Genomic DNA, 24178 nt, shown 5'->3' with positions numbered 1-24178 from the left:
TTCTCGTCTAAAAATGTAATATTAATAATATTAAAGAGTATAAACTAACAAACTTATTCGTAATTTATCTATAATTATTATATCATATCTGGTTTTAAATTCGAAATGATATGAAAATTAATCAACATAAAACTTTTATGTATTCACAAAAAATTATGTTTACTTTATATACACAACGTGTGAGGGGCTAACATATATTTTAAAAACCAAATTCTCAATGGTTTGTTAAACTTCCTATCTTTTACCGTCAACTATATAATTTGGTCAGTTTTCAAGCGTAATTATCAGCAATTGAATATTGTTATATAAATTTATTTGTATCAAAGAAAAGAAAAATTGGCACTCACTTTATGTGCAAAATTCGATTTTTTTTTTTTAAAAAAAATGAATCATTTTGTTTTTTTATTTTTTATATATCATTTAAGTCGTGTGTTCATTCTCTTTAAAATTTAGGGGAAAAGGTAGTTTTTGTCGACTAATTTTGTTATTTTGTGATTTTAGTTATCTTATTATCAAATTTCAAGTCGTACATCTTTTAACTTTTAGTAATTGTATTCATTTTTTATTCAGAGTGAATAGTTATGATGTGACATTAAACACATCAATAACACATCAACATTAAATTAGTACCATATCAAGGTTAGTAGGTTACATCTTTTAACTTTTAGTAATTGTATTCATTTTTCATTCAGAGTGAATAGTGATGATGTGACATTAGACACATCAATAACACATCAATATTAAATTAGTACCATATCAAGGTTAGTAGGTTACATCGATTGCAATCTATTGTATTAATTTGACGGTTTACCAAATGCATACCGAAAAATAACAACCCAAGTTTTCATGTTTAAAAAAAAAAAAAACTAGAAAAACAAAGACACTGTACAAATGTGATAAAAGATGAAAATCCCATAATAATTTATTAAGCTAAAACCACAGTGGAGCAGCGAACTGCCATGGGTGAGGCAGCACAAATCCAGAGACTCCCGCAAGACACATACATCGACGCCGTCCGCTGGCTGCCACATTTCTCCACCTCCGCTCGCCATCTTCTCCTCGCCGGCTTTGATTCCGACACCTCCACGCCTTCCCTCCGAACCCTAGCATTGTCCCCTTCTGTCATACCCCAGTCTTCGCTTTCCGTTCCTTCCAGAATCACTTCACTGAGAACTTGCGCTTCCACCTTTAACCCCTCCAGACCCATCATCGCCGCTTCGACGTTTTCCGGCTCACTTCTATTCTTTACTGCTGATTTGATTCACGGGTCTTTGAGTTTCGAGTTGTCGGTGCCTGAGAAGGGGTTCCATGATGGGGCTGTGTCGGGAATTGATTTGAGTGAGAATGGGACCGAGTGCGTGAGTGTTGGGGAAGATGGGAGGGTCAATTTGGTGGGTTTGGCGGAGAAGGGGGGTTTTAGGAGGGTTTTTGATAGTAATGGGTTGGTCTCGTACAGTGCGGTTAAGTGGGCTTCTCCTGTGGAGTTTGTGACCGGCGGGGTTGGTCGATTCGGCCTTCATTGGTGGGATCAGCGGAAACCTGGTGGACCAGTGGCTTTGTTCAAGGGCGATTGGTAATGTTTTGATGCTGCTCTTTAGAGGAATGTTGGTCTTGATCAATGGGTCTGTTGTATGGAATTCAAAGTTAAGATACCGTTTTTTAATATATTAGAGAAAGTTTTGGGTAAATCTTGCAACTTTTGAGAATTTGATAATCAGCTGTTACTGTTATTTGTGAATTTTGTTTATCTTGTTGAAGCATTTGAGGTCAGTAAGGGTGGTGTTTGTATTATTTTCTCCTATCCGTTTTCAGTATCTATATCAGTCAATCCAATGGATTTCAAAACCATTCATTTCAAATCAATCTATCATAATTTTGATTTCTCAAATTCAAATTCTTCGTCCAAATGCGAGCCAAGTAGAAAACATAAATCAGTTGTAATATGAGCATGCTATCACAGGCATTTAATGAGTGGAATTTGTATGGGTTTGCACCAAACTTCGCACTTGGTTTTCAATATTAGAACTTTGTGCGACATTTCATAGGTGAATGCACTTTTGTTTTGATTATTCATTTTCTGGTCCATGGACCATGATTTATGTGCTTGTGTTCGGCTGTAAGTTGTTTGCTTGATTACATTGACAGGAAAGATGGGGGGACTACTTCTGGAATTGTTCATTCCATTGATATCCACCCATCACGAAAGTATACTTGCCTCGTAAGATGTTTCTTTATCCTTCTTAGTTTGACTGTGCTGAAATTAAAACAACCATGAATGACTGGTCGCAATATATAATCTGGAAGTTTATCACTTTTATCATCCTGTTTAAATACTGGTTCTACTGAGTACTGTGTACTCCTCCCACTTTTTCACATTGGGCAGAAAAAAGAAAAAAGAAAAAAAAAAAACCGGTATTGGATGTATATATGTGCGTGAAAATTTATATTCAGTTTATCCTTTGGGTGTCTTTATTGGTTGGATTCTGAAGTTATTTTCCCAGTCGTCATTTAGTTATCTTACCTTTGGATTTGCTTTATATTTGTACGTGAAGGCAGGAGGCTCCTCTGGTACTGTGTTTGCATGGGATATTCGATCACCAAAAGAGTCCACTATCTTGTCATCAGTTGGTCTTCATGATGAGCCAACCAATTCACTTGTAGAAAGTGACGTATGGGAGGTTCAGTATGACAATTATATTCATACTTCTAAGATCAGTAACCTGTCATCATCTAGGATTCTACCAGCCATGACTTGTTCAGAAGATGGAATCCTTGCTGTTATTGAGCACGGTGCGCATAGTTCTTGGTAGCCGCGTTTTCTTGCAATTACGTCCATCAATGACTCAGATCGTTCATTTTGTGGACACTGAGTGTTGGAGTATAAAAATATATGCTTCATGATTAGGGACTTATGTATTCTACATTTCTACTCAATATTGCAGGTCAGCAACCGATTGAGATTTTGGCTGAACCATGTGCAATAAACAGCTTTGACATCGACAGGCAAAATCCTTCGGTAAATCTCAACAATTCACAAAAACCATTCTCATTTTGATTGTTTTGTTCCATTTTTTAAAAGAATTTGCACTTCATCTGACTTTCAACCATGCTATATTTAACGTTATAAATACCGTCACCTTGCAGGATGTGGTGTGTAGTTTGGAATGGGAATCGCTGGCCATCTTGACGAGGCCATGAGCTTTAGTGTGAAGGCCAGGCATTGGAATGAGCTGCATCCATTGCTTTCGCTCGCTTGTGATGTGAAAATTCTCATTCTAAGCTTATCGTATGAGTTTGATATAACTTTAGGTCGATTTTCCGAATGCACCAGCTCGAGTTTCAGCCGACTCATTTCTTCAGCCATTTCATAATTTAGTGTTGCTGGGGGATCAACAAAGTTTGTTCTACAAGTATGTTGGTTGTATGAAATATATGCTATAATGATATGCTCTGGGTGGACGCAAGTAATTTTGGGAGAGTTGTTCAATCCGACCCCAGAAAGAAAAACGCTTTTTATATATTTTTATCAAATTCTCCGACACAAGTTTTGTAATACATATTTTCCTAAAAACTTTACCAAACGTATTTATGGTTATTGTATTATTATTATTTATTAAACTATTAAATTAATTAAGATTATTGTTAGATACGATAAAATCTCTTTAGATTAATAATGGAGTAAATTTGATTTAAATCTCAAACCCAAACATAACTTTGCAATTAAGTTCCTGTCAGAAAAAAATTTGTTTGAGTTTCTTGATCTAAAGCAAAATGTTTCTGAACTTTCAAGGTTCACATGTTTTTTCTCAAATGAAAGTTGGTACAAAACATTAAATATATAATACTAATATATGATGTTTGAGCATAAATTGTTTCAAATTTGGTATTAATATGTATTTTAGAGTACTCAAATACGTATGCACGTATTTGTATTAATTTCATATTCTCTTTTTTAATTGAACGACGGTACAAAACATTAGAAATATGATACTACTATATGATATTGAAGTATCAATTATTTTAGATCTGATACTAATATATAATTATTGAATATCTCAACATGTGTTGTAAATGTTGATATAAATAAAGTTGTTCAAAGTTTGTATCCAAATTTTTATCTTTTGTACCAAATCCAAACTAGTTAGTACTCAAATATCATATATTAGTATCATATTTTCAATGTTTTGTACTGATTTTCACCCCAAAAAAAATATGTGGGCCCAAGAAGTGCAGATTTTTGTGTGAATCGGAGAGTTCAAACAAATTTTTTTTTTGACAGAGACTACATGCAAAAATATGTCTGGATTTGATGATTTAATGCAAACTTGCCTTTAATAATGTCGCACCATGAAATTGTATTAATTTATAGATGTCTTAATTAATTGACAAATTAATAATTCATTATTTTAAAGCGTGTATTTTCAATCTAATTAATATATAGTAATTAAATTGATGTAGTACTAGTAGTTATCGTATTATTTACTAAAAAAATATTTGCATATTATCTACGTGAAAATTGATATGTTCAAAAGTGCAAAATTCAGAAAAAATTACAGTTAATGCAATTGAAATGCAACTGAAAATCACATTGATGAAGAAGAGGATGTTTGATTGGGTTTATATGCTCTACAAAACAACTTGTTTTTGTAGAGTTTTTAAGCTGTTTTTTTAGAGCTTATAATTTCTTCAAATCTGTTTGGTAAAATTTTTTCCAAACAACTTATAAGTTGTTAAGCTATTTTTAAAAAAAAGATAAAGTCATTCTTACTTTTTTAGAAAGTATTTTTTTAATATTTTACTTTTTCATATCATCCTTATATATATTTTATTAAATATCCACCATGTTTCCTACCCATCATTTTATATAATTTATCAATTTTTTTAAAATTAAAATATAAAATAGTATTATTTTTTAATATATTTTTAAAATTTATGATAAAATTCTAAAACTATATAAATATAAATATATATATATATATATATATATATATATTACTATTTACATTACTTTCATTGTATTTGGTAACTTTGACAATAAAAAAATCTTATCTTATATATTAAACATGTCAACATCATCCAAACACTCTAATATCTTATTTTAAAAATAAAATCTGACAGCTTATAAGCTCCTAAAACAACTTATAAGTTCCTAGAGCTTATAAGTTGTTTTTAATAAACTTAGTCAAACAACCTCGAAGTAGAGGATGATACAATATCTTTGGAATCAGTTACAAAAAAGAAAATATTCATTGGGAAAACAACTTTGAACAATTATTCGTTAAAGTTTGAGAATGTAAGACCAGAACTTTTGGATGCAACGAGAAAAGTCAGAGATGGATTTCAATTAGATTTGAATTTCAAGAAAAAAACAAATAATATAATCACATTTTAATAACTTGTTCTAATTATATTTTGTAATTATATAGGATTATTAATTTATAATATTGATAAGACCGTATATTAATATAAGAGTTTTTTGAAAATTTATTATCTCATTAATTTATCGAAATTATCGATTGAAATAAACTGACCCAAGTCTTTATAGAGATTATTAATTTATCGAGTATTAAGTTAGCAAGATTATACTGTATTTATGAAATTTTTTTGTAAATATAACAATTGTAAACCAAAAAATGTAGTTTTAATTTTTGCTTGACCAAGATTTAGGTGGCTATGTCAACCTATGTCGCAAGGACAATACCGTTGGAAACCGGTTTGCTAGGAGATCAACCTATGTGGCTTTGTCTGTAGTTCTGATGATACCGAAAAAATGAAAAGAATTAATTTTTGCTTGACCAAGATCTAACATACATACATGAATAAATGTCTCGTGTTTGAAGGTTAATTTACAGGGGAAAAAGAGGCCATAAAAAACCTATTTGACCAACAATGTATTTTTGGCAACATATAAAAATACAAATGCTGCCATATTACAAAGTAAAAGTTAGCAGTTAGCCCCGTCGACAAATTAGATTTGCTCTGCTCTTCCCAGCTCCAACAGCATACAGATAACAGTACACACTTGCAGGAAAGCAACGTTGTTTGAAGCGACGTCCAAACACCAATTTTCAATACCCAAGGAATGAATTATACCTCGTTCTTGCCCTCAACAATATAATTCAACCCTCCAATCTTGAAGTTCTTCCCGTGAAGGGTTAGTAAGACGCAGACATTCTTACAAGCCAATTCTGATGGCTGATGAATGAAGCAATTTCCAGATATCCCAGAATAGCTAGTCCCTGCAGGAATGCCTCTGATTTTTTGAAGAGCAAGCTGTCATCTCTTCTCATATTGAAATCAGCGTGTGCTGAACTCTCTAGCATTCAAGTGCAGCCTCTCAATAGAAAGCTAAACAAGATAGCCTTGTTCATGTAAGTGCTCGAAGACAGGCAGATTAGGTACAGTCAGTTGAAGAAGTATGGAGACTCAATAACTTTTTCAAGGTCAAAATTTCCTCTATCCGGCAGAGGAGGAAAGTTCAGGTTTGGATGGGATGCCTGGAAGCTTTCAAGCAGCTGTTTGTGCAGTTCATTTGATAAAACGCGAGTTAATCATATAAAATGACAGTAAACAATGTGCCATACAGAAGAGGCTTTAAAAAGTAACTTCGACGAAAATAAAGTAGTGTAGCATGTATTACTTTATATGGTCTACGAACTCAGGTAGGAGTTGTGAAATAAAGACATTGATGCATATATTTCACATGCATTGATCTGTTACACTTGGTAAACTCGCGTTTTTGAATGTATTCTTTATTTAAGAATTTAATAAGAAAAACAAATAAACAATAATCCTTAGAAGGTGGTTTAGAATCCGAGAGGTAGGGGTGCAAAAAAATTGTAGGCTCTATTATTCAACTCCCGAGCATCCAGAAGATCTTTCACACGCACACAGAGACACTAAATAAAGGAAGCAACAGCAGAGTTCAACACCATGTAACACTACAAAACAACACTTGACATGTTAAGATTGCTCACATTTTCCAGTATCGGCATGCTGTACAGATCAACAAATTTTTGTCTTAGTATTTGATTCATCCTGTCAACGTCACATGCATGAGTCCAAAAGGAATCGTGCACACCTGTGATCCAAAAGAAAATATAGCTGATTCATTTTCCATAGTACAATCTGATCAACAGAGAATGCAAGTTCTGAAATATCACAACTAAGTTTTGGCCGTCAATAGATGGGAAACATGTAGCATAATTGACACCAAAAGATTATGGTGATAATAATAAACATGCTAAACTCCATTGCATCTTGAATCCCAAATATTTCTTTCCGCGCACCACATATGCATCTCCTCTTCTTCCCACACAACTCACTCGCACGATGATATCACTCTCACCAAGTCTATGAATCTATGTAGCATGGACACTCCAATTTTTTTTTTGAAGTGTCGAACACGGACACGACACGCAGATACGTGTCAGACACGGCAAAAACCATGTCATTGACTTTTTAAAAGTTTAACCAGTCGGATACGGCTAGGACACATTTCTGGATACCTTTGGGCTCAATTGCAAAAAAAATAAAAATTTTCAAGGGTTAAATTGAAAAAAATAAATTTCTAAGGACTAATTAATAAATAAATTAAATGAATTGGGCCTAAAAAAGCCCTAAATTATCATTTTTTCTTCACTCTTCCTCATTCCCGTTTCTTTCATGCTCTCGTTCTTTCATCATTGATGAAATATAGTTTTCTATTCTAGGATTTTTAAATTTTAATAATAAATTTATATTATATATATATAATATTTTTTTATAGTTTTTAATAATCGCCATATCTTAGCCGTATCGTGTCTTATATTTTCAAAATTTTCCGTGTAGCCGTATCCGTGTCGTATCCGATACGATACCCGTATCCATGCAGCATAGCTATGAATAAGAGTGTAGAATTATCAAAACAAACCTGCAAAACGTATTCCAGCATCCCGACAAGCTATGGCAGTCATCATCATGTGTGAGCCATCCAGCGAGTGCACAAAATTGGGAGGGAAGGCAGTTCTCTGTTTTCTTAACTCAACCTGGAGTAAGACATTGTAATACAGCCCTTAATAATTGCAAGGCCAAATTCTTCGCAAAAATATGAGAGAGCTAACCGAGGAATGTCCAACTTACTGAATTGCCCTCACGTTGCAAAGCCAAAACTTGAAGAGAAGTTCTAATCTGCATAGACGCGAGTCATGACTCAAATCAGTAAGACAGTAACAAATCCACAAGTTGTATTTGCATCATGCAATGTGATATTTGAAATGCTAAATTATTTTTAAATCATGCAACTAACAATGTCGATTCCAATACAGTAGGAATGTGCCCACAATTTGGATAAGAAGCAGCAAACGGCATTCCAGTAATGACCATGGCAGAATTTAATGGTTCCAATACTGACTAGTGACTATTACTCAGTCAGCTTGTTAGATTGCAAAAATCATTTAGCAAAGCATTGATACCATTGATCTTTCACAATCTATTTCTTTTATGGGCATCAAAACAATTTGTATGCTTTCACGCTATGGTACCATAATGATTCCATCTAGTTAAGTTTACACAAAATACATATTCACAAAATAAAGTGAGTTTGTCTAATTGAGAGTACAACACTTACAACATGACGTTTAGTTTTAAAGTATGGTTGTACTACAGGAAGACCAAGAGGTGTTGTCCAGCGAACAGGTTGATTTTCTGAGGAGATAATCTGTCAAATTTCATTGTACAAAAAAAAAATATAAAATTCAGCAGACAACAACGACCTACTTAACAAACACGTCGCCTTAGAGATAATATTTTGGAATTATACTTTATAATGTCAAGACCACAACAAGTTTTTTGCACAATTTTATTGTGATATATACAGGAATAATTTCCTACTCTTATATATCCTTGGTCTTCTCACATATATAGGCAGGTGTTCATTTTATTATAAAACAGGCGAGAATAATCAGAGTTTTAGCCCTCTATACATCAATCTTGTTAATGTTAAGTCCATTTCTTAACATGGTATTACAGATCAGACCCGCCGTATTTGTTGGACTGCCCATAATTGGGTCATCCGTCCCATAGTTGGGTCACCCGTTAATGTCTCAACGCTCAAGTCGTTTCATTCCTAGACGTGAGAGAGGTGTGTTGGTATGTTAATTGTGTCCCACATCGGTTGGTTAAATAACCTGGAGTTTAATATATAGACAAAGACAAACCTTCCCCTTTGAGCTAGGTTTTGAAGTTGAGTTAGTTCCAAGTCCATTTCTTAACAGATATCATCAAGATCAGAATATAAATTTCACAAAATTTATTGAGATTCATTTAGGAATCATTTTAACAATATTCATTCCGAGATGCTTTCTCATAAGGATAAGTAATCGCATTCAGAACTTTTTCTAGTCCTCTAAGCATCCGTTCTTGGATATAAACCCTCATGACCAAACAATGAGAAAATAAAAATCTGCATTTAACGTCACAAAATTAATTGACAGAGCGTAAAGCAAAAAATACCCAAAAGTAGCATTTCTCTGCAGTAACTTTTTAATTGTTAATTTTATTTGTTTTTATTTAATGCATAAAAGGTTGGGTATAACTTAAAGAAACCCGTAGAGGGTAGAAGAAGTGGGCTCACATGCAGAACAAACCCTGGGTTGTACATTAAAAATATAATTCCTGCATTAATGGAAAAGGCTCAACAAAACATTGTTTTTCCACTTTCCACATGTTAGGGTAGACCTTTTTACAATTTTGAAGATCTTGATTATGAATTTCAATTATAATATTCCTTATTTCCCATATAAGATTTACCAATCATTTTATTTTTGAGAATAATTATTTATATCTTCAATTTTATTAATCCATATATTATGGCTATGTTTGATCTTGCTTTCTACACTTTCTGGAAAATATTTCCTGGAGATGTGGTTTATGAAAAATATATTTCAATGATGCAAACATTTTGATATCAGTTTCTGAAGGACAAAAGTTTTATTTTTGATAGGTTCTTGTTGGTAAATATGAAAATTGGTGAACACGAGTTTTGGAGTTGAAATGAAAATAAGAGCCTATAAGGCTACCATTTGGCATTTGGTTTCGTTGTTCGTGAGAAAATGGATTGTTGGACAATATATCCAAACACATGATATACCTATATGTTGCAGTTTCACTCATGTTTTTCTTATGTGCTTATTATTTGTTTCTTGTAGATTTCTTGCATGTACTATCAGTTACTGGAACCCATCCTAGGTATATTGTCAATCACAAACCATGTAAATGGCAAATCCCATTATTCTTAACTGAAAGGAAACGCCTCAAAAAGACAAACATAGGAGAATTTTTACAATTCTGTTGTCACAGAATATATTCTGATTGTATATTTGAGACATGAATCATATAATGAAGTAGTACCACGAAATTAAAATTGGTAGTTAAAAAACGAATTAATCAAGTATTCAAGTGAAATCCCGATGCCTAGTTCTTGATCTCATTGTATTTAAATTGATAAATTCTTATTAAATTTTAGTTTATGTTGAATTCTCAATGTTTCAAAATTTATTTATATTCACTTCAGTAGATTAAACAAACTACAGATGCATAAAAGTAGCAAGTGGATTTGACACCCTAGGTTACCGTACAAAAACAGCTTAGCATTAAGTTAATTATGAGTGGCTTGTGGTATTCTGCCCCTACTCTTTTCACCATCTTCCTATTGTTAAAAAAATTTAACAGTAAGAATTTCAACATAATATAAATAAGTTTGCAATCTTCGACAAACCTTAGCACAATCACCTAGCCAACCCATTATAGCACGTGCAGCTTGAAATAATTCACCAAGGGCAGTCAACGTAACCTGTGAAAGATCTATGAATGTGTTAACAAGCCATTTCAAATATTATCACAATTTCAATTCAGCAAAAAGAAACGAACATTTATTTTCAGAAAAATCTTAGATATTATAAGAGGGTGCACATGTTACTTCACTCTAGAAAGGTTGGCAGACACCACAAATGTTCTTGATTGTTGTATAATTATAGTCAGAAACTCTATCATGGAATGAATATCACTAAGTTCAGTAGTAGGTTTTAAGATTAAACATGTCAAAGTCTACTGAATTCTCATTCACTGTCAATGTTTGAAGTAAGGAGAATTCTTTCAGCATGGCAACTTTTCTTTGGCAATAAAATCCCTGATCTTGAGCACATGTTTGAATCCTCAGCAGTAAGCTTGAACTATACGTCTATAACAAACATTGAAACCCGATGATTATAAAAAAAATTAACCTTTACCATGAACTCTGCTAGCAAATGTAACAGGGTGTAACTGACAAATACTTAATGATGCCTGCACACCCTTACCGCTTACTCAACATTTGAGTGGTGCCTAAAAGGTGAACAAGAACTTGTGGATTACCTTGACAATAATAAGGTTTTTTGTCGAGTGCCAGATGTCCAAACGCTTGCATGATTGGATTACCGAGTTATATACCCACGCGGCCACACAATAACTCAACAAGGAGCGTGATTGATCCAAAAAAACTAAACTAATCGAGAATAAAATATATAATTCAGTAATTTTATGCTGACTACAAAAATCAAACTAGAAACTAAGCAACTTTGCCATGCATTTAACCAAAGTCAAATGTCCAGTAACTAGTAATCCAAGACATAAGGTGACTGTAAAGACAAGTTGTCAGTATGGTTGGTGTTGACAGCTTTAAATTGTCAAGAATGGTGGGTATCAGATTGTGAAAAGATTTACACATGCAATCGACTGAAGAAAAAATTGAAGCTGCGGCTCAAGCTTTCACATGCACAGGGAGCTCTATAAATAGAGCTCCATCTCTTTCAGTTTCCATCATCCCATCAAAAGCTCTATTCAATAGAGCAATACAAAGAAAAATATCGAGTGTTTATTTTTTTTTTGAGTTAGAGAAATCATTTCTTGGTTATACTCGGTGTTGAGATTGTGAGATATTGAGTTTTGCTGTATAGACTTGTAAAATTTCTCCATATAATAAAGATTGCAGTAGCTCCGTGGGCGTAGCTTATATTGGATAAACTACGTAAATTTTTTGTTGTCTTATCAAATATTTATTACACTTTTTTGATATTATAGTATCGTCATGAATGCTTCGGTACAATCCATAACAGTGACATGACAATTTTAGAAATTATGGGCATTAACCATATGACCACCACTCCATCGGTTGAATACTACTGGGCAAATGACACAAAAGTGCGGTAACGGGCGAAAGAAACAAACTTAGCTTGGGCAGTTAGCTGAGAAATCAAGCACCGATAATTTCTTTAAAATCAAGAAGTTAACGCAATTGAACTTGCAGAAAAAGGAAAGGATGAAGTAGAATAAAAAAGTAACATCGACATTGATGCAAGAACAAAACTCTTTCTTGTGCATGAAACTTACTTTAGCAGCATAACAAGCTGCACAAAAGAGAAGTCTGTCATCAGTAATGAGACCCTTCTCCTCCAACCTTCTTTTGATCTGCTCGCGTGCACCAACAAAGGTGACTCCATATACTGAAGTCATCACTGTTTGTTTGACAAGTTTCCTATCTACCTAAAAGCTTTCAATAAATCAGGTCCTTGGATGTGAAAATGATGTCTCAAAACAAGGAAAACAGAGTTCAGTTACTGGTAATTCTATAAAATAAATACGAACCTGACCAATCAAGAGTTTGGCAAGCAAGGCATTCGGATCAGTTTCAGGATCCTTAATACTATCTCTTTTCATGATATCATGGACCCTAAAATGACAGTAAGTAAATATGAATGGCACATATGATGTCAATAATACTATTGAAGGTAAAATGACTTGCCAGAAATACATGAGAATAAAGTATGCATGAGCAGGTTTAGAAGTGGGTTTGGCTGAAGAGGCTTCTATCAAATCTGATTGATAAGATTCCAGTATTCAATTTGCAACAAAATTAATTTCTTAATGGTCAAATCAACAAACCTCTCTGCAATTTCTGAGTAAACGTCAGAAGGTTTATCTTTGGCAACTAAATTGACAGCAGCAGCTTCAAACTGAAAACAATCAGAAAGCCAGCAAAGAGACGTGTGATGTCATTTAAAGCTTTCAAGTGAGAAATCAAGAGGCCCGAGTCGATAATGATTAAAGGCACAATAAAGAGCATTCAAAGGGTTATAGAGAGGCTAATAGACAATAAAGCAAGAAATGTAAAATGCAACTCAATAAGTTTCGGTTGCAATTTAGCAGACAGATCCATCATATGCTAGTGCAAACAAAGATAATTCACACTGCGTCTTGGATTACAACATAAACATACAGTTCAGCCATAAACAGATACTTCGAGAAAGTATGCTGCTAGAATTTATTTATTGTTATTATTGTTGGAGATATGGATATTATCTTAAATTTTGAGTATTCTTATCTTATCATTTATTCTGTAAGATTAGAAGATAACATATGTAGTTTGAATAATAATACTGAAACATAGGGATTTCAGATTATTAGGTTAGCTTTTCTTCTATTTATATTGTACTCTAGAAGTTAGTAAAATATATGAGAAAAAATATTTCTCTCCCTTCTCTTGTCGTTCATATTTTTAACATGGTATCAAAACCGGTTTCTGTTCCGTATTAATCATAGTAAAAACAGCCATGACGGAGAGTTCTAAGGAATCCAAGGAGTCTACCTCAGATGTATTAAATTCCAAAAAATTTTTAAAGAGGTCTCAATGCAAGTTGCATGGGAAGCCTGCAAATTGGAAGCCACGCAGTAGGGGTTATGATAACAGGGGGTTTAAAGCAACTGCGGAAAGTGTTACAAACCCATCTTCATTCCCTGATACTGAATCAGTGAGCTTTAACTTGAACAGAGATCAACTAGAACATCTTCAGAAGCTGATTAGTCAATCCATGACAAAAATTCCATCAGCCTCATGTACCCTAGCACAAACAGGTACCTTTTCCACTGCATATAGAGCTGTAACAGAAGCAAACCAACCCTGGATCATCGATTCAGGCGCTTCTGACCATATGACAGGTAGTTCCCTGCTATTTTCATCTTATTCTCCTTGCCCTGGCAATATGAAAGTTAAAATTGCGGATGGAACATTTTCCACTGTTGCTGGTAAAGGTTCAGTTCGCATTTCAGATTCATTAACCCTTCACTCTGTTTTACATGTCCCAAATCTGACCTGCAATTTGTTATCAGTTTGCAAGCTCACCATAGATCAAAATTGCACAGCTAAATTCTCCAAGTTTTGTTGCATATTTCAGGAGCAGGATTCGGGTAAGACAATTGGCAATGCTAGAATGGAAGGAGGGCTCTATTACCTTGAAGCTGTTATTCCTAAGAATAAACAAGCTTTTCAGGCTGAAATAGATTCTTATTTTTCCAATAAAGACACAATTATGTTGTGGCATCGTAGATTAGGACATTTAAACTTTCAGTATTTGAAACATATGTTCCCATCTTTGTTTGGCAATAAAAGTTCTAACTTGTCCAGCTTGTTATCATGTGAAATTTGTCAACTAGCCAAGCACACACGCTCTGTTTTTCCTGCTACACCCTATAGATCAAGTCGCCCATTTGCATTAGTTCATAGTGACATCTGGGGTCCATCACGTGTAAAGAATTATTCTGGGGCTCGATGGTTTCTCACATTTATTGATGATCATACTAGGGTGTGTTGGGTCTACCTTTTAAAAGAAAAATCAGAAACTGGCCAAATTTTTCAAAAGTTCAACTCTATGATCAAAACACAATTCCAAACCACCATTCAAGTCTTCCGCACTGATAATGGCCGTGAATACTATCAATCCATTATTGGGAATTATCTTTCAAGTGAGGGTATTATCCACCATAGTTCTTGCCCAAACACACCTCAACAAAACGGCATTGCCAAGAGAAAGAACCGTCATCTCTTAGAGGTGGCCAGAGCTTTGTTGTTCACTATGCATATTCCAAAGTATCTTTGGGGAGAAGCGGTACTAACAGCTGCGTATCTAACCAATAGAATGCCTACCCGAGTCCTCAATTTTTACACCCCTCTCTCAACTCTGTTAAAACAATATCCCCTCTTTCGTGCCATTTCATCATTACCTCCTAAAACATTTGGGTGCACTACTTTCATGCACAATCACAACCCAAACAAGTCCAAGCTTGACCCTCGTGCCATAAAATGTGTGTTCATAGGTTATTCAGCAACTCAGAAAGGCTATAAATGCTACTCTCCGGAGCTGAAAAAAACCTTTGTGTCCATGGATGTCACGTCCTTTGAGTCTCAGCCCTTCTTTCCCACCACTTCTCTTCAGGGGGAGAATACGGTTGAAGATCAGTCATGGCAAACTCCTTTACCACCATCACCTACACCACTTCAGCAAGTTTCCGTGTCTTCCAGCCCACTTGTGCTTGTGCCTAACAATTCAAATGACAGTTTCATACCTACAGAATCTAAGTCTACGATGCCCATAACAGAAACTGAAAATTTGGAAACAGGGGGAGATGAAGCAGCACCGAAATTCTTTGTTTATTCTAGGAGAAAGCGAGCTGAAGGGATAGAGCCAACTAAAGCTCAGCAGAACCAAGAGGCTGAACCGGATCCACCTCCACAAGCCCTTGAACCAGAGGTAAACTCTTCCGAACTTGATATACCCATTGCACTTCGCAAAGGAGTAAGAAAATGTACTGCACATCCTATCTCACATTTTATTTCTTACAATAATCTTTCTCCCAATTTTCGAACCTTTACTTGTAACCTTTCAACTAATGAGATTCCTAGAACTATTCATGATGCTCTAGCAAGGGCAGATTGGAGAAAGGCTGTATTTGAAGAAATAAATGCTCTGAAAAAAAATGGCACATGGGAGATCACAACACTGCTCAAGGATAAGAGGACTGTGGGATGCAAATGGGTCTTCACAATTAAGTATAAAGCAGATGGGAGCATTGAGAGGTACAAGGCGAGATTGGTGGCTAAAGGATTTACTCAAACTTTTGGCATAGACTATCAAGAAACTTTTGCTCCTGTAGCCAAACTAAACACTGTAAGAGTTTTATTGTCATTAGCTGCTAATCTTGATTGGCCATTACAGCAATTAGATGTGAAGAATGCGTTCTTGAACGGGGACCTCAATGAAGAGGTGTATATGGATTTTCCTCCTGGATTTGAAGAAAAACAGGGAATTAACCAAGTATGCAGACTGAAGAAAGCTCTATATGGACTCAAACAATCTCCTCGGGCGTGGTTTGAGAGGTTTACTAGATCCATCAAAAGTCGTGGATATATTCAAGCACAAACTGATCATACTCTATTTTTCAGACATTCCAAGGATGGAAGAATTACTATTTTGATAGTCTGTAGACGACATCATCGTCACTGGAGATAATCTAGAAGAGGCAGACGAATTGAAGAAGTTTTTGGCTACTGAGTTTGAAATCAAAGACCTTGGAAATCTTAGGTATTTCTTGGGAATGGAAGTAGCACGAAGCAAACTGGGAATCACCATATCCCAAAGGAAATACACTCTAGATTTGTTGAAAGAAACAGGCATGTTGGGTTGCAAGCCAGCTAAGACACCAATGGAGCAGAATTTGAAACTTGGACCAGGAGATAATAAGAGTAACGTTGATCGAGAAGGATACCAACGGCTGGTTGGAAGGTTAATTTATTTATCTCACACTAGGCCTGACATTACCTATGCTGTGAGTGTGGTTAGCCAATTCATGCACTCTCCATGCAGCATACACTTGGAGGCAGTAAGAAAAATTCTAAGATATCTCAAAGGCACTCCTGGAAAAGGTCTATTCTTCGGAAAAATGGAACCAAGATTAATAGAAGTTTGCACAGATGCTGATTGGGCAGGGTCAGTAATGGATAGAAGATCCACCACCGGTTATTGTACATATGTGTGGGGCAATCTTGTAACATGGAGAAGCAAGAAACAATCGGTAGTGGCTCGGAGTAGTGCAGAAGCTGAATTACGCGCTGTTGCTCAAGGACTATGTGAAGGCATATGGTTAAAAAGGGTACTTGAAGAACTGAGAATACCCAACAAAGAACCTATGAGGCTTTATTGTGACAACAAAGCAGCTGTAAATATTGCCCACAATCCGGTCCACCACTATAGAACAAAGCATGTTGAGGTCGATAGACATTTCATCAAAGAAAAGATTGAAGATAAGAGTGTGTGCATGACTTATATTCCTTCAAGGCAACAAGTTGCAGACATCTTGACTAAGAGCCTGTCGAAAACAGCATTTGAAGAATTGACAAGCAAGCTAGGAATGATAAATATCTATTCACTAGCTTGAGGGGGAGTGTTGGAGATATGGATATTATCTTAAATTTTGAGTATTCTTATCTTATCATTAATTCTTTAGGATTAGAAGATAACATATCTAGTTTGAATAATAATACTGAAACATAGGGATTTCAGATTATTAGGTTAGTTTTTCTTCTATTTATATTGTACTCTAGAAGTTAGTAAAATATATGAGAAACAATATTTCTCTCCCTTCTCTTGTCGTTCATATTTTTAACAATTATTATTATTTTTATTAAAAAAAAAAAGAGTTTCAGGCATTAAACTGCTTCAAGAATATAACTTTTAATTGAAAAAACAAGAGTTTATCTGTCTCATCCCCGATAGCTATAAATCATGAACACAAATTTTAGGCACACAAAGTCCTCCACAGAAGATAAACAAATATGAAAAAATGGCTTACACTGTCTCTTCCAATAGCCGCATAGTGCTGCAGGCCATTGCAGGAGCCATCCTACATCAGAAAACCGAACAACGAATATTAAGATTACTAGAGCAAATGACATGGTAAAATTCAAATGCTCAGAAAAAAAATCACAATAGAAGTCGAGGGACAAAAATAAGGGGCAAAAAAGGAGAACACGATATTTTGGAAGGATGAAAAGCGAGTGATGGTAAAAAAAATCCATTAAACTAAGATCTAAGGTATAGACTGCTCAAGTCGTGAGCAACATGAAATAAAAATTGAAGCAGCTCGTAAAAAATAAGGCTGTGAATAAGTGAGAAACCATCTGTAAATTTGAAGCTAAATTTCGCCTTACTGAATCTCTTGGAATGACAATCAGCAGAATCAAGAATCTACGATTTTTCAGATTCTTTTTACATGCTGCATGAATACGACAGTAAATTTTTTCTTTCAAAACCATGTTTTTTCATCAAGCCTTTGAGTCATACAGTCACCGCCACCCTTTTATTTTATCTTGTATTAGTGTTCCATCAATGGAAGTTGATAAAAGCAAAAATGAGCTGCAGGTTACAAGTGCATACCAGATGAATTGGCAGATGTGAGATAACAGTGTGTGGTGATGAACTATTTAGGGCCTCAGCAAGATTAACACATGCAGCTAGACACTGAAAAGGGTCCTCAGCCTTCAACCACCAACAATTTCCATTATGGAAGTTATTAGCAGAATCTAATATTTCGGCTACATTAGTATCCACAAATGAGAGACGTTCATCATAAGAGAGTTTCTCAATGCCTCCTCCATATAGGTTTGCCAGATGAATTTTCAGCCAACGTAACCCAGACTTCCCTAGTGGCCTACCTTCAGAAAACTCAAGAATTCCTCGACAAAGATCAGAACTCAGATGATTTAAATGAGGGTGCATGGGATATGCACGGCCACGAAAATCAAGATTGTGGGGATAGTAAAAACCTTCCTCATCTTTCATCTTCCGTGCGACCTGAATCACAAAATTTCTGCTTAGTGTCATCTTTATAGTCTTTGACCACACCCCCCCCCCCCCCCCCCCTCAACTTGAACAATATCGTCTAGCTTATGCTTATTAAACCAGTCGACAAAGCAACTCAGTCAATGGACGGGCTTCTTGGGAAAAAGTAAGTAAAAAATTATTGATGTTCGTGTTTAAATTTACAATTAAAATTATCTCAAAGCTGCATAACTAAATCATCTTCCTGTTAACATGGGCTTAGAATCTACCAAAAATGAAATAGAATAACATAATAACGAGGGCTTGCAATCGTAAAGCTGAATAGTGATGCTGATAAAAGAATATGAATTAGCTTCTATTTCTTGCATTGATAGAGCCACAAATTAAGTCTATTTCCAGCTTCTCCAGGTTACCGATTGAGATAAAAATTCTGTTATTCAAATGTAGGTTTAAAATTGGAATTTCTAAATAAATTGCATCGCTGTCTATCTTTGCATTAGGATCCCCAACAGACTAAACTGTCCAAGCTGGCCATTTATAACCTTACTGGAATTATACTCGTACTTAATTGAATATGGGCATCAAGGATTTATTCAAATTAAATAATAACATCAGGTTATCATTCATGAAATAATAGAGGAGACATCATATTAGACTGGGTAGTTTATGAATTTTGTAACAAAAAATAAACTTATAAACCCAATATCAACAAAGAGGAAGCTAATACTTTACAGTATTGAACTTGGGACCTTTGGAGGGAATTATTGCTTCAGTTCTATGAAATTGAAAAATGACTACCCAGCTTATTTGTAACTCCTGGTAAAAAAATTTGCATGCTTGAAAATGCATCCCAGGCACCGGGCATTAAATGTTATAGATGACCAAGGAAACAAAAGTTATGTAACTTGAATACTTTTTTACTTTTGCACAATAAACAGTTCCAAATGATTAAAATCGTACTGATAGCTTGAGTTCGGTGTCACATCTTTGAGAATGCCTCTCTTGATTGATTTTCTTTGTCTTTCGCACATTCCATTTCCATTTCTTAACTTCAAGCAGATCATTAGAGAGCAACTCGGGAATGGGAACCTACACCATGAAAAAAGTATTTCTATCATGATACGGCAAACTTATTCTGTGCAGATCAGTAGATCAGAGAGATGTGGCTCAAAAGCTTCACATATCACACAATTTCTGAGAATAGTGGCATCAGCGTGGTTCCACGAGTGAAGACAAAATAATAAGGAAGTTACACTTACATCTTCGCGATCTACCAAACCAGCAATGTTGCCTCCACTGGCCCAAATACTTTCCACCACAGTTAATATACGTTTGTTCACTCTCCACTTAGTGTTTCCTAAAGTATCAAGAGCCTGCATATTCATTCAATCAGAACTTAACACACTACCTCATTCAAACACATCTAAATAGAAATAGAGAGCATCCAAGTAACAAGTATCATGGTACGAGGAAGAGGTTATAAAATAACTCCAACAATCAAAGAGAACATTATAAGTATGTTTCACTTTACAATACTTAAGTTAGTACTTGTTTTGAAGAGAAAGTTGCATTTGAACTATTGAACATAGTGAAGATGCCTAAAAAATGCCATTTCACGCGTGACTCCATCGCCTAACTGAGTGCACAGCACGCCAACATAATGTAAAGAACATGGGTGCACATCTCACCTCATATACTTTCTGCAGCTGTTTTGCTGGAGCAGCTCTAACGGCATCCTGTTGCTGCCGTGACCCATGGGTTCGCATCATATATGAAGGTAAGAACAGGTACCCACCTTTGTCATACCTGAAAGGATGAGACCAATTGATAACGGAACGTAAGAATGTCAACTGAGAGCACCCATCATTATCCAAGGTTAGGTCACTCCAATATGTAAGTAATAAGAGTTGGGTGTTACAGGTCTATGAAAGTTCTTTTCAAGTGTTGGCATCTTATGTTGAACTCCATTGACACACTAGATTTATAGCACGAGAGCGTTTTTTCAAATAGAACTGTCAATTGAGAAATAGAAGTCTACCCCTTCCATTTTTTTGGTGGCACCAACATTGGCACATAAGGAATGATCATATGTTTAACCTGGAAAGGGCATAAAATTAGAGATTTCAAGACAATGGTGAAAGCTAATTATGATGCTTGAAGAAGATAAAAAAACAAAATCCAAAACCGGATTGATAGAACTTTCAAAGATGAAAAGGTACTGCACTTTCACATGAAAGAAACTACTTTCACAAGTGACTCTCAATTATGTGTAAGAATTGCATCAGGGCTCAGTGTCAAAATGAACTTCATAAAGATCAAAATCTGCACTTTGTTTAACACATTACACATCTCCATAATGTGGATGAAAAAAAAAAGATAAAGAGTCATTGACCTAATCACTGCAAGCCACGTAGAGTAATGCAATATGCTGATGCCAAGAGCCAAAAACAAGAACTTTGTGGATAAGACAAATATGAAACAAATTAGCTATAGAACCGACTCACAGTGGTATCAAGCCCATCAAGGACAAGAGGATCACAGTCAATAACTCCATACCTCCTGACAATGTTCTGCCTGAGAGACGAGGAGCAAAAATTATGAGCACCAAAGTTGCCCACCAAATTAACCACAAAACTTATCAAACCTATGGGCTACGAGCTCGCAATAATTCATGAACTTGACAATCAGAAGTTCCAGAACAAAATGCAACTTGTTGCTTAGGTGATTTTGCAATGCACAACAGTCAATGCTATCAGCCATATTACACATGCTTGGTGTCAATATCTTATGATGGTAAAAATTAAAATCCCATTAAATAAAATATCACTCACCCATAATCTTTGGTTGCAATCTTGAAAACGTGTCTAAATGCAGGGCGGACATCAGGGGGACTGTCAGCTGACTGAGTGACTGGAGGTTGCACATAAGCAGTTTGTATTAACAATTGTATCAGACAACAGCCCAACTGCAAGACATCTAAATGGCTGAGAAACAAGAAGGTAAGTACATAAATGTTAAGAACTCAGTTCTGCGATTATCATGGAGCTCCAAACCTTAGCCTGTGTATCTCGACCCCATAACTTAAATTCCTCATTTCTCACCAGCTTTTGGACCTCAATCACCTTGTTCTTTCTAATTAGACTCCTAACTCGTTTTCTTAAAAGCGCTGCGTCCTTACTTGAATCTCCTTCACTTTCCTCACCCTTTGCTCTTCCCTGAAATTTTTTTGTTTTCTCCAAGAAGTTATGGATTCTTACCTGGAAAAAAAATCAATTACAGAGACTCAATTATTTACTAATCTTCATACTTATATATATCCAGTAAGAAAACGAATTCCGATTTGGCAAAAGTGTGAAGTGAGAGAATGCTAACAGGGGTTTGTTGTTCTAAAGTACAGGATTGACGTGAATGAACGACCTCACAGTCTAATGAGATAACACAGAGCAAATAGATACTCGCAAACACATAATGTGCTTTCTTCATCATAACAGGGACTTGAATTGCTCAATCACAAATTCAAAGCAGCAAACATTCGTCAATATAGTTGAATCTGATCATGTTCGACCTAAACTGCTCAATCACAAATTCAAAGCGGCAAATCTTCGTCAATATAGCTGAATCTGATCACGTTTATCACAAGCAGCAAAATCATCCAAAAGACCTTCTTTAATCAGCGTCCCCGAAACAATATATGAACCTTGTCTGGCTGAAGAAAAAATGTGCTATCAAACTATGGGATTACTTTCCTCGTAGGAACTCTGAATTATATGCACGAAGAACATGCCAACCATTTTCATTTTGCCTTGTAAAACAACCTCATCTCATTCTGAACTAAATTAAAACATTAGTTGATGCTCCAGACATTTGCATAGAATGATTATCCGGATAATACTAGGCTCAATTCCATCAATAACATATACTTCAATAATTTAAAGCATAAGTTGAACAAAAACATCAATTTATGTAGCTAAAATAATAAAGATGAAAAACCACCCTTTATCCATATCAACATAAGAAAGAACATATGCTAATAATCAACATGCATAATCCCTCATAAGTCATAAGAGAGCACCCCCACGTGAACCTCAATGACTTGTTCTTCTTGTTTTTTTTATTATTACTATTGTCACTATCTTATCTGTGGTATTGAATATTATAAATTATTCCAATTTAATTCAGCATCTTCAAAATAATCTTATACAGCCCAACTAACGAAGAAGACCCACGAGCAACAAAAATGCATATCCAAGGGAGGCAGTGGAAGTAAAAAATAAATATTCTAATATGATCCGTAATTGGCAAAACCATTAGTGGCAAAAAAAGACTCAATGCCTCAAATAACAAAATGATAGTTCCGACCTCTTGCTCAATGGCCACCCCGATTTGAATTGCTGCATCCACGACTCGCACATGTCTATCCTCCTTTCCACCCATCATCATCAGCGCCATAATCTTATGCATCACGATGACAGCCATTTTTTCAGCAGGCAGGGCATCTACAAAAGGCGCAAAAGCCGCCTTATTTTTCTTAGTCCTCCGGGTCTTCTGTTCCTTCAAGATGGCTTCCCTCAAAGGCTCGAACCACCCCAACATCAATTTCTTGACATAAGGCAAATTCGGAGCAAGTTTTTTCTCACACATTTCCCTCTCCAATTCTCTATACTCCTCCACCTTATTGTCCCACGCCTCGGTCTCTGCCTTTACCTGTCTCCTCCTCAACAAATAATAGCTGCGCCTCTCCATTTCTTTAAATTCTATTTTGACCCCACTTCTACTCTTGCTCCTAAAAAGCAAACTTTTCATGAAAATAGAGGATATCCAAGGTGGGTCCTGGATAAAAATTCTATTAGTTTCTTCCCCAGGTAAATTTTTAGGAAACCCATCAGGGATTACTTGTAAATTCGACAACATTTCCATCTTCTCCGGAAAATTTTCATCAGTAGAGTCATATATAGGGGGAGAAAGAACAGGTGAAGGGTTGTGGAGAGAAGGGAGTTTAAGGGCTCCAGGGAAGGAGGTTGAGTGAAGCTGGGGGCTTTGAGAAAAATTGGGAACATCGGGGGTTGAGATGGAAAGGAAATTGGGTTTCTTGTGGGGTTTCCATGAAGAAGATGTGGAAGCAGAACAAGGGGAGGGAGAGGGAGATTGCTGAAACTGAGCTTTGGGTCTTGGGGTGAATGGAGCTGTGGAAGCCATCGTTGATGAGGAACAGAGCTGTGCTCAAATAGGATAAGAGGGTGGCATCCAAAAAAACCTCCCTTAAACCTCATTGGCGATATTTTGGAGTTTTTTTTATAAAAAAAATTAACAAATAATAAATATACATACCCTATATATATCTCCGGCTAATGAATATGTGAAGATTTTATTTTTTAAATATAAAACCTGCATTTGAAAAATTAAATTGCATGCATAATAAATGAATTTATCAAATATAAAAATATTGAGTTATTCGTACCAAATACTCATGTGAAATTTTAATAAGCATCTTC

General features: G+C 35.4%; 2 protein-coding genes across 4 annotated transcripts; one reads left to right on the top strand and one right to left on the bottom strand.

The window, feature by feature from the left end:
• The first annotated feature begins 925 nt into the window (after positions 1 to 925).
• Positions 926 to 3524, top strand: LOC140873589 (nuclear pore complex protein NUP43-like). Its single transcript, XM_073276771.1, has 5 exons — positions 926 to 1573; positions 2146 to 2218; positions 2553 to 2790; positions 2943 to 3016; positions 3145 to 3524. The coding sequence occupies exons 1-5, from the start codon at positions 960 to 962 to the stop codon at positions 3196 to 3198; spliced, it is 1053 nt and encodes a 350-aa protein (XP_073132872.1). The 5' UTR covers positions 926 to 959; the 3' UTR covers positions 3199 to 3524.
• Positions 3525 to 5770: 2246 nt separating this feature from the next.
• LOC140873580 (DNA-directed RNA polymerase 3, chloroplastic-like) lies at positions 5771 to 23916 on the bottom strand. Of its 3 annotated transcripts, XM_073276757.1 has the most exons (19): positions 23046 to 23916; positions 21740 to 21943; positions 21518 to 21651; positions 21191 to 21260; positions 20725 to 20783; positions 20375 to 20492; positions 19946 to 20059; positions 19647 to 19775; positions 18282 to 18698; positions 17698 to 17748; positions 12958 to 13028; positions 12661 to 12745; positions 12406 to 12558; positions 10757 to 10831; positions 8609 to 8698; positions 8122 to 8169; positions 7913 to 8027; positions 6978 to 7081; positions 5771 to 6515 (listed from the first exon to the last, which is right to left on the bottom strand). In XM_073276757.1, exons 1-19 carry the CDS (start codon positions 23880 to 23882, stop codon positions 6405 to 6407), a joined length of 2985 nt encoding a protein of 994 aa, XP_073132858.1. In that variant the 5' UTR covers positions 23883 to 23916; the 3' UTR covers positions 5771 to 6404. The 3 variants fall into 3 exon arrangements, 2 of the variants coding, with proteins under 2 accessions (XP_073132858.1, XP_073132859.1); XM_073276758.1 differs by lacking the exon at positions 19647 to 19775; XR_012148080.1 differs by lacking the exons at positions 5771 to 6515; positions 6978 to 7081; positions 7913 to 8027; positions 8122 to 8169 and having other exon boundaries at positions 8643 to 8698; positions 10757 to 10842.
• Positions 23917 to 24178: the final 262 nt, after the last annotated feature.

Source organism: Henckelia pumila, unplaced genomic scaffold, assembly GCF_033568475.1.
Source record: "Henckelia pumila isolate YLH828 unplaced genomic scaffold, ASM3356847v2 CTG_674:::fragment_3, whole genome shotgun sequence".
NCBI lineage: Eukaryota > Viridiplantae > Streptophyta > Magnoliopsida > Lamiales > Gesneriaceae > Henckelia > Henckelia pumila.
This window is presented reverse-complemented; position numbering and strand designations above follow the sequence as displayed.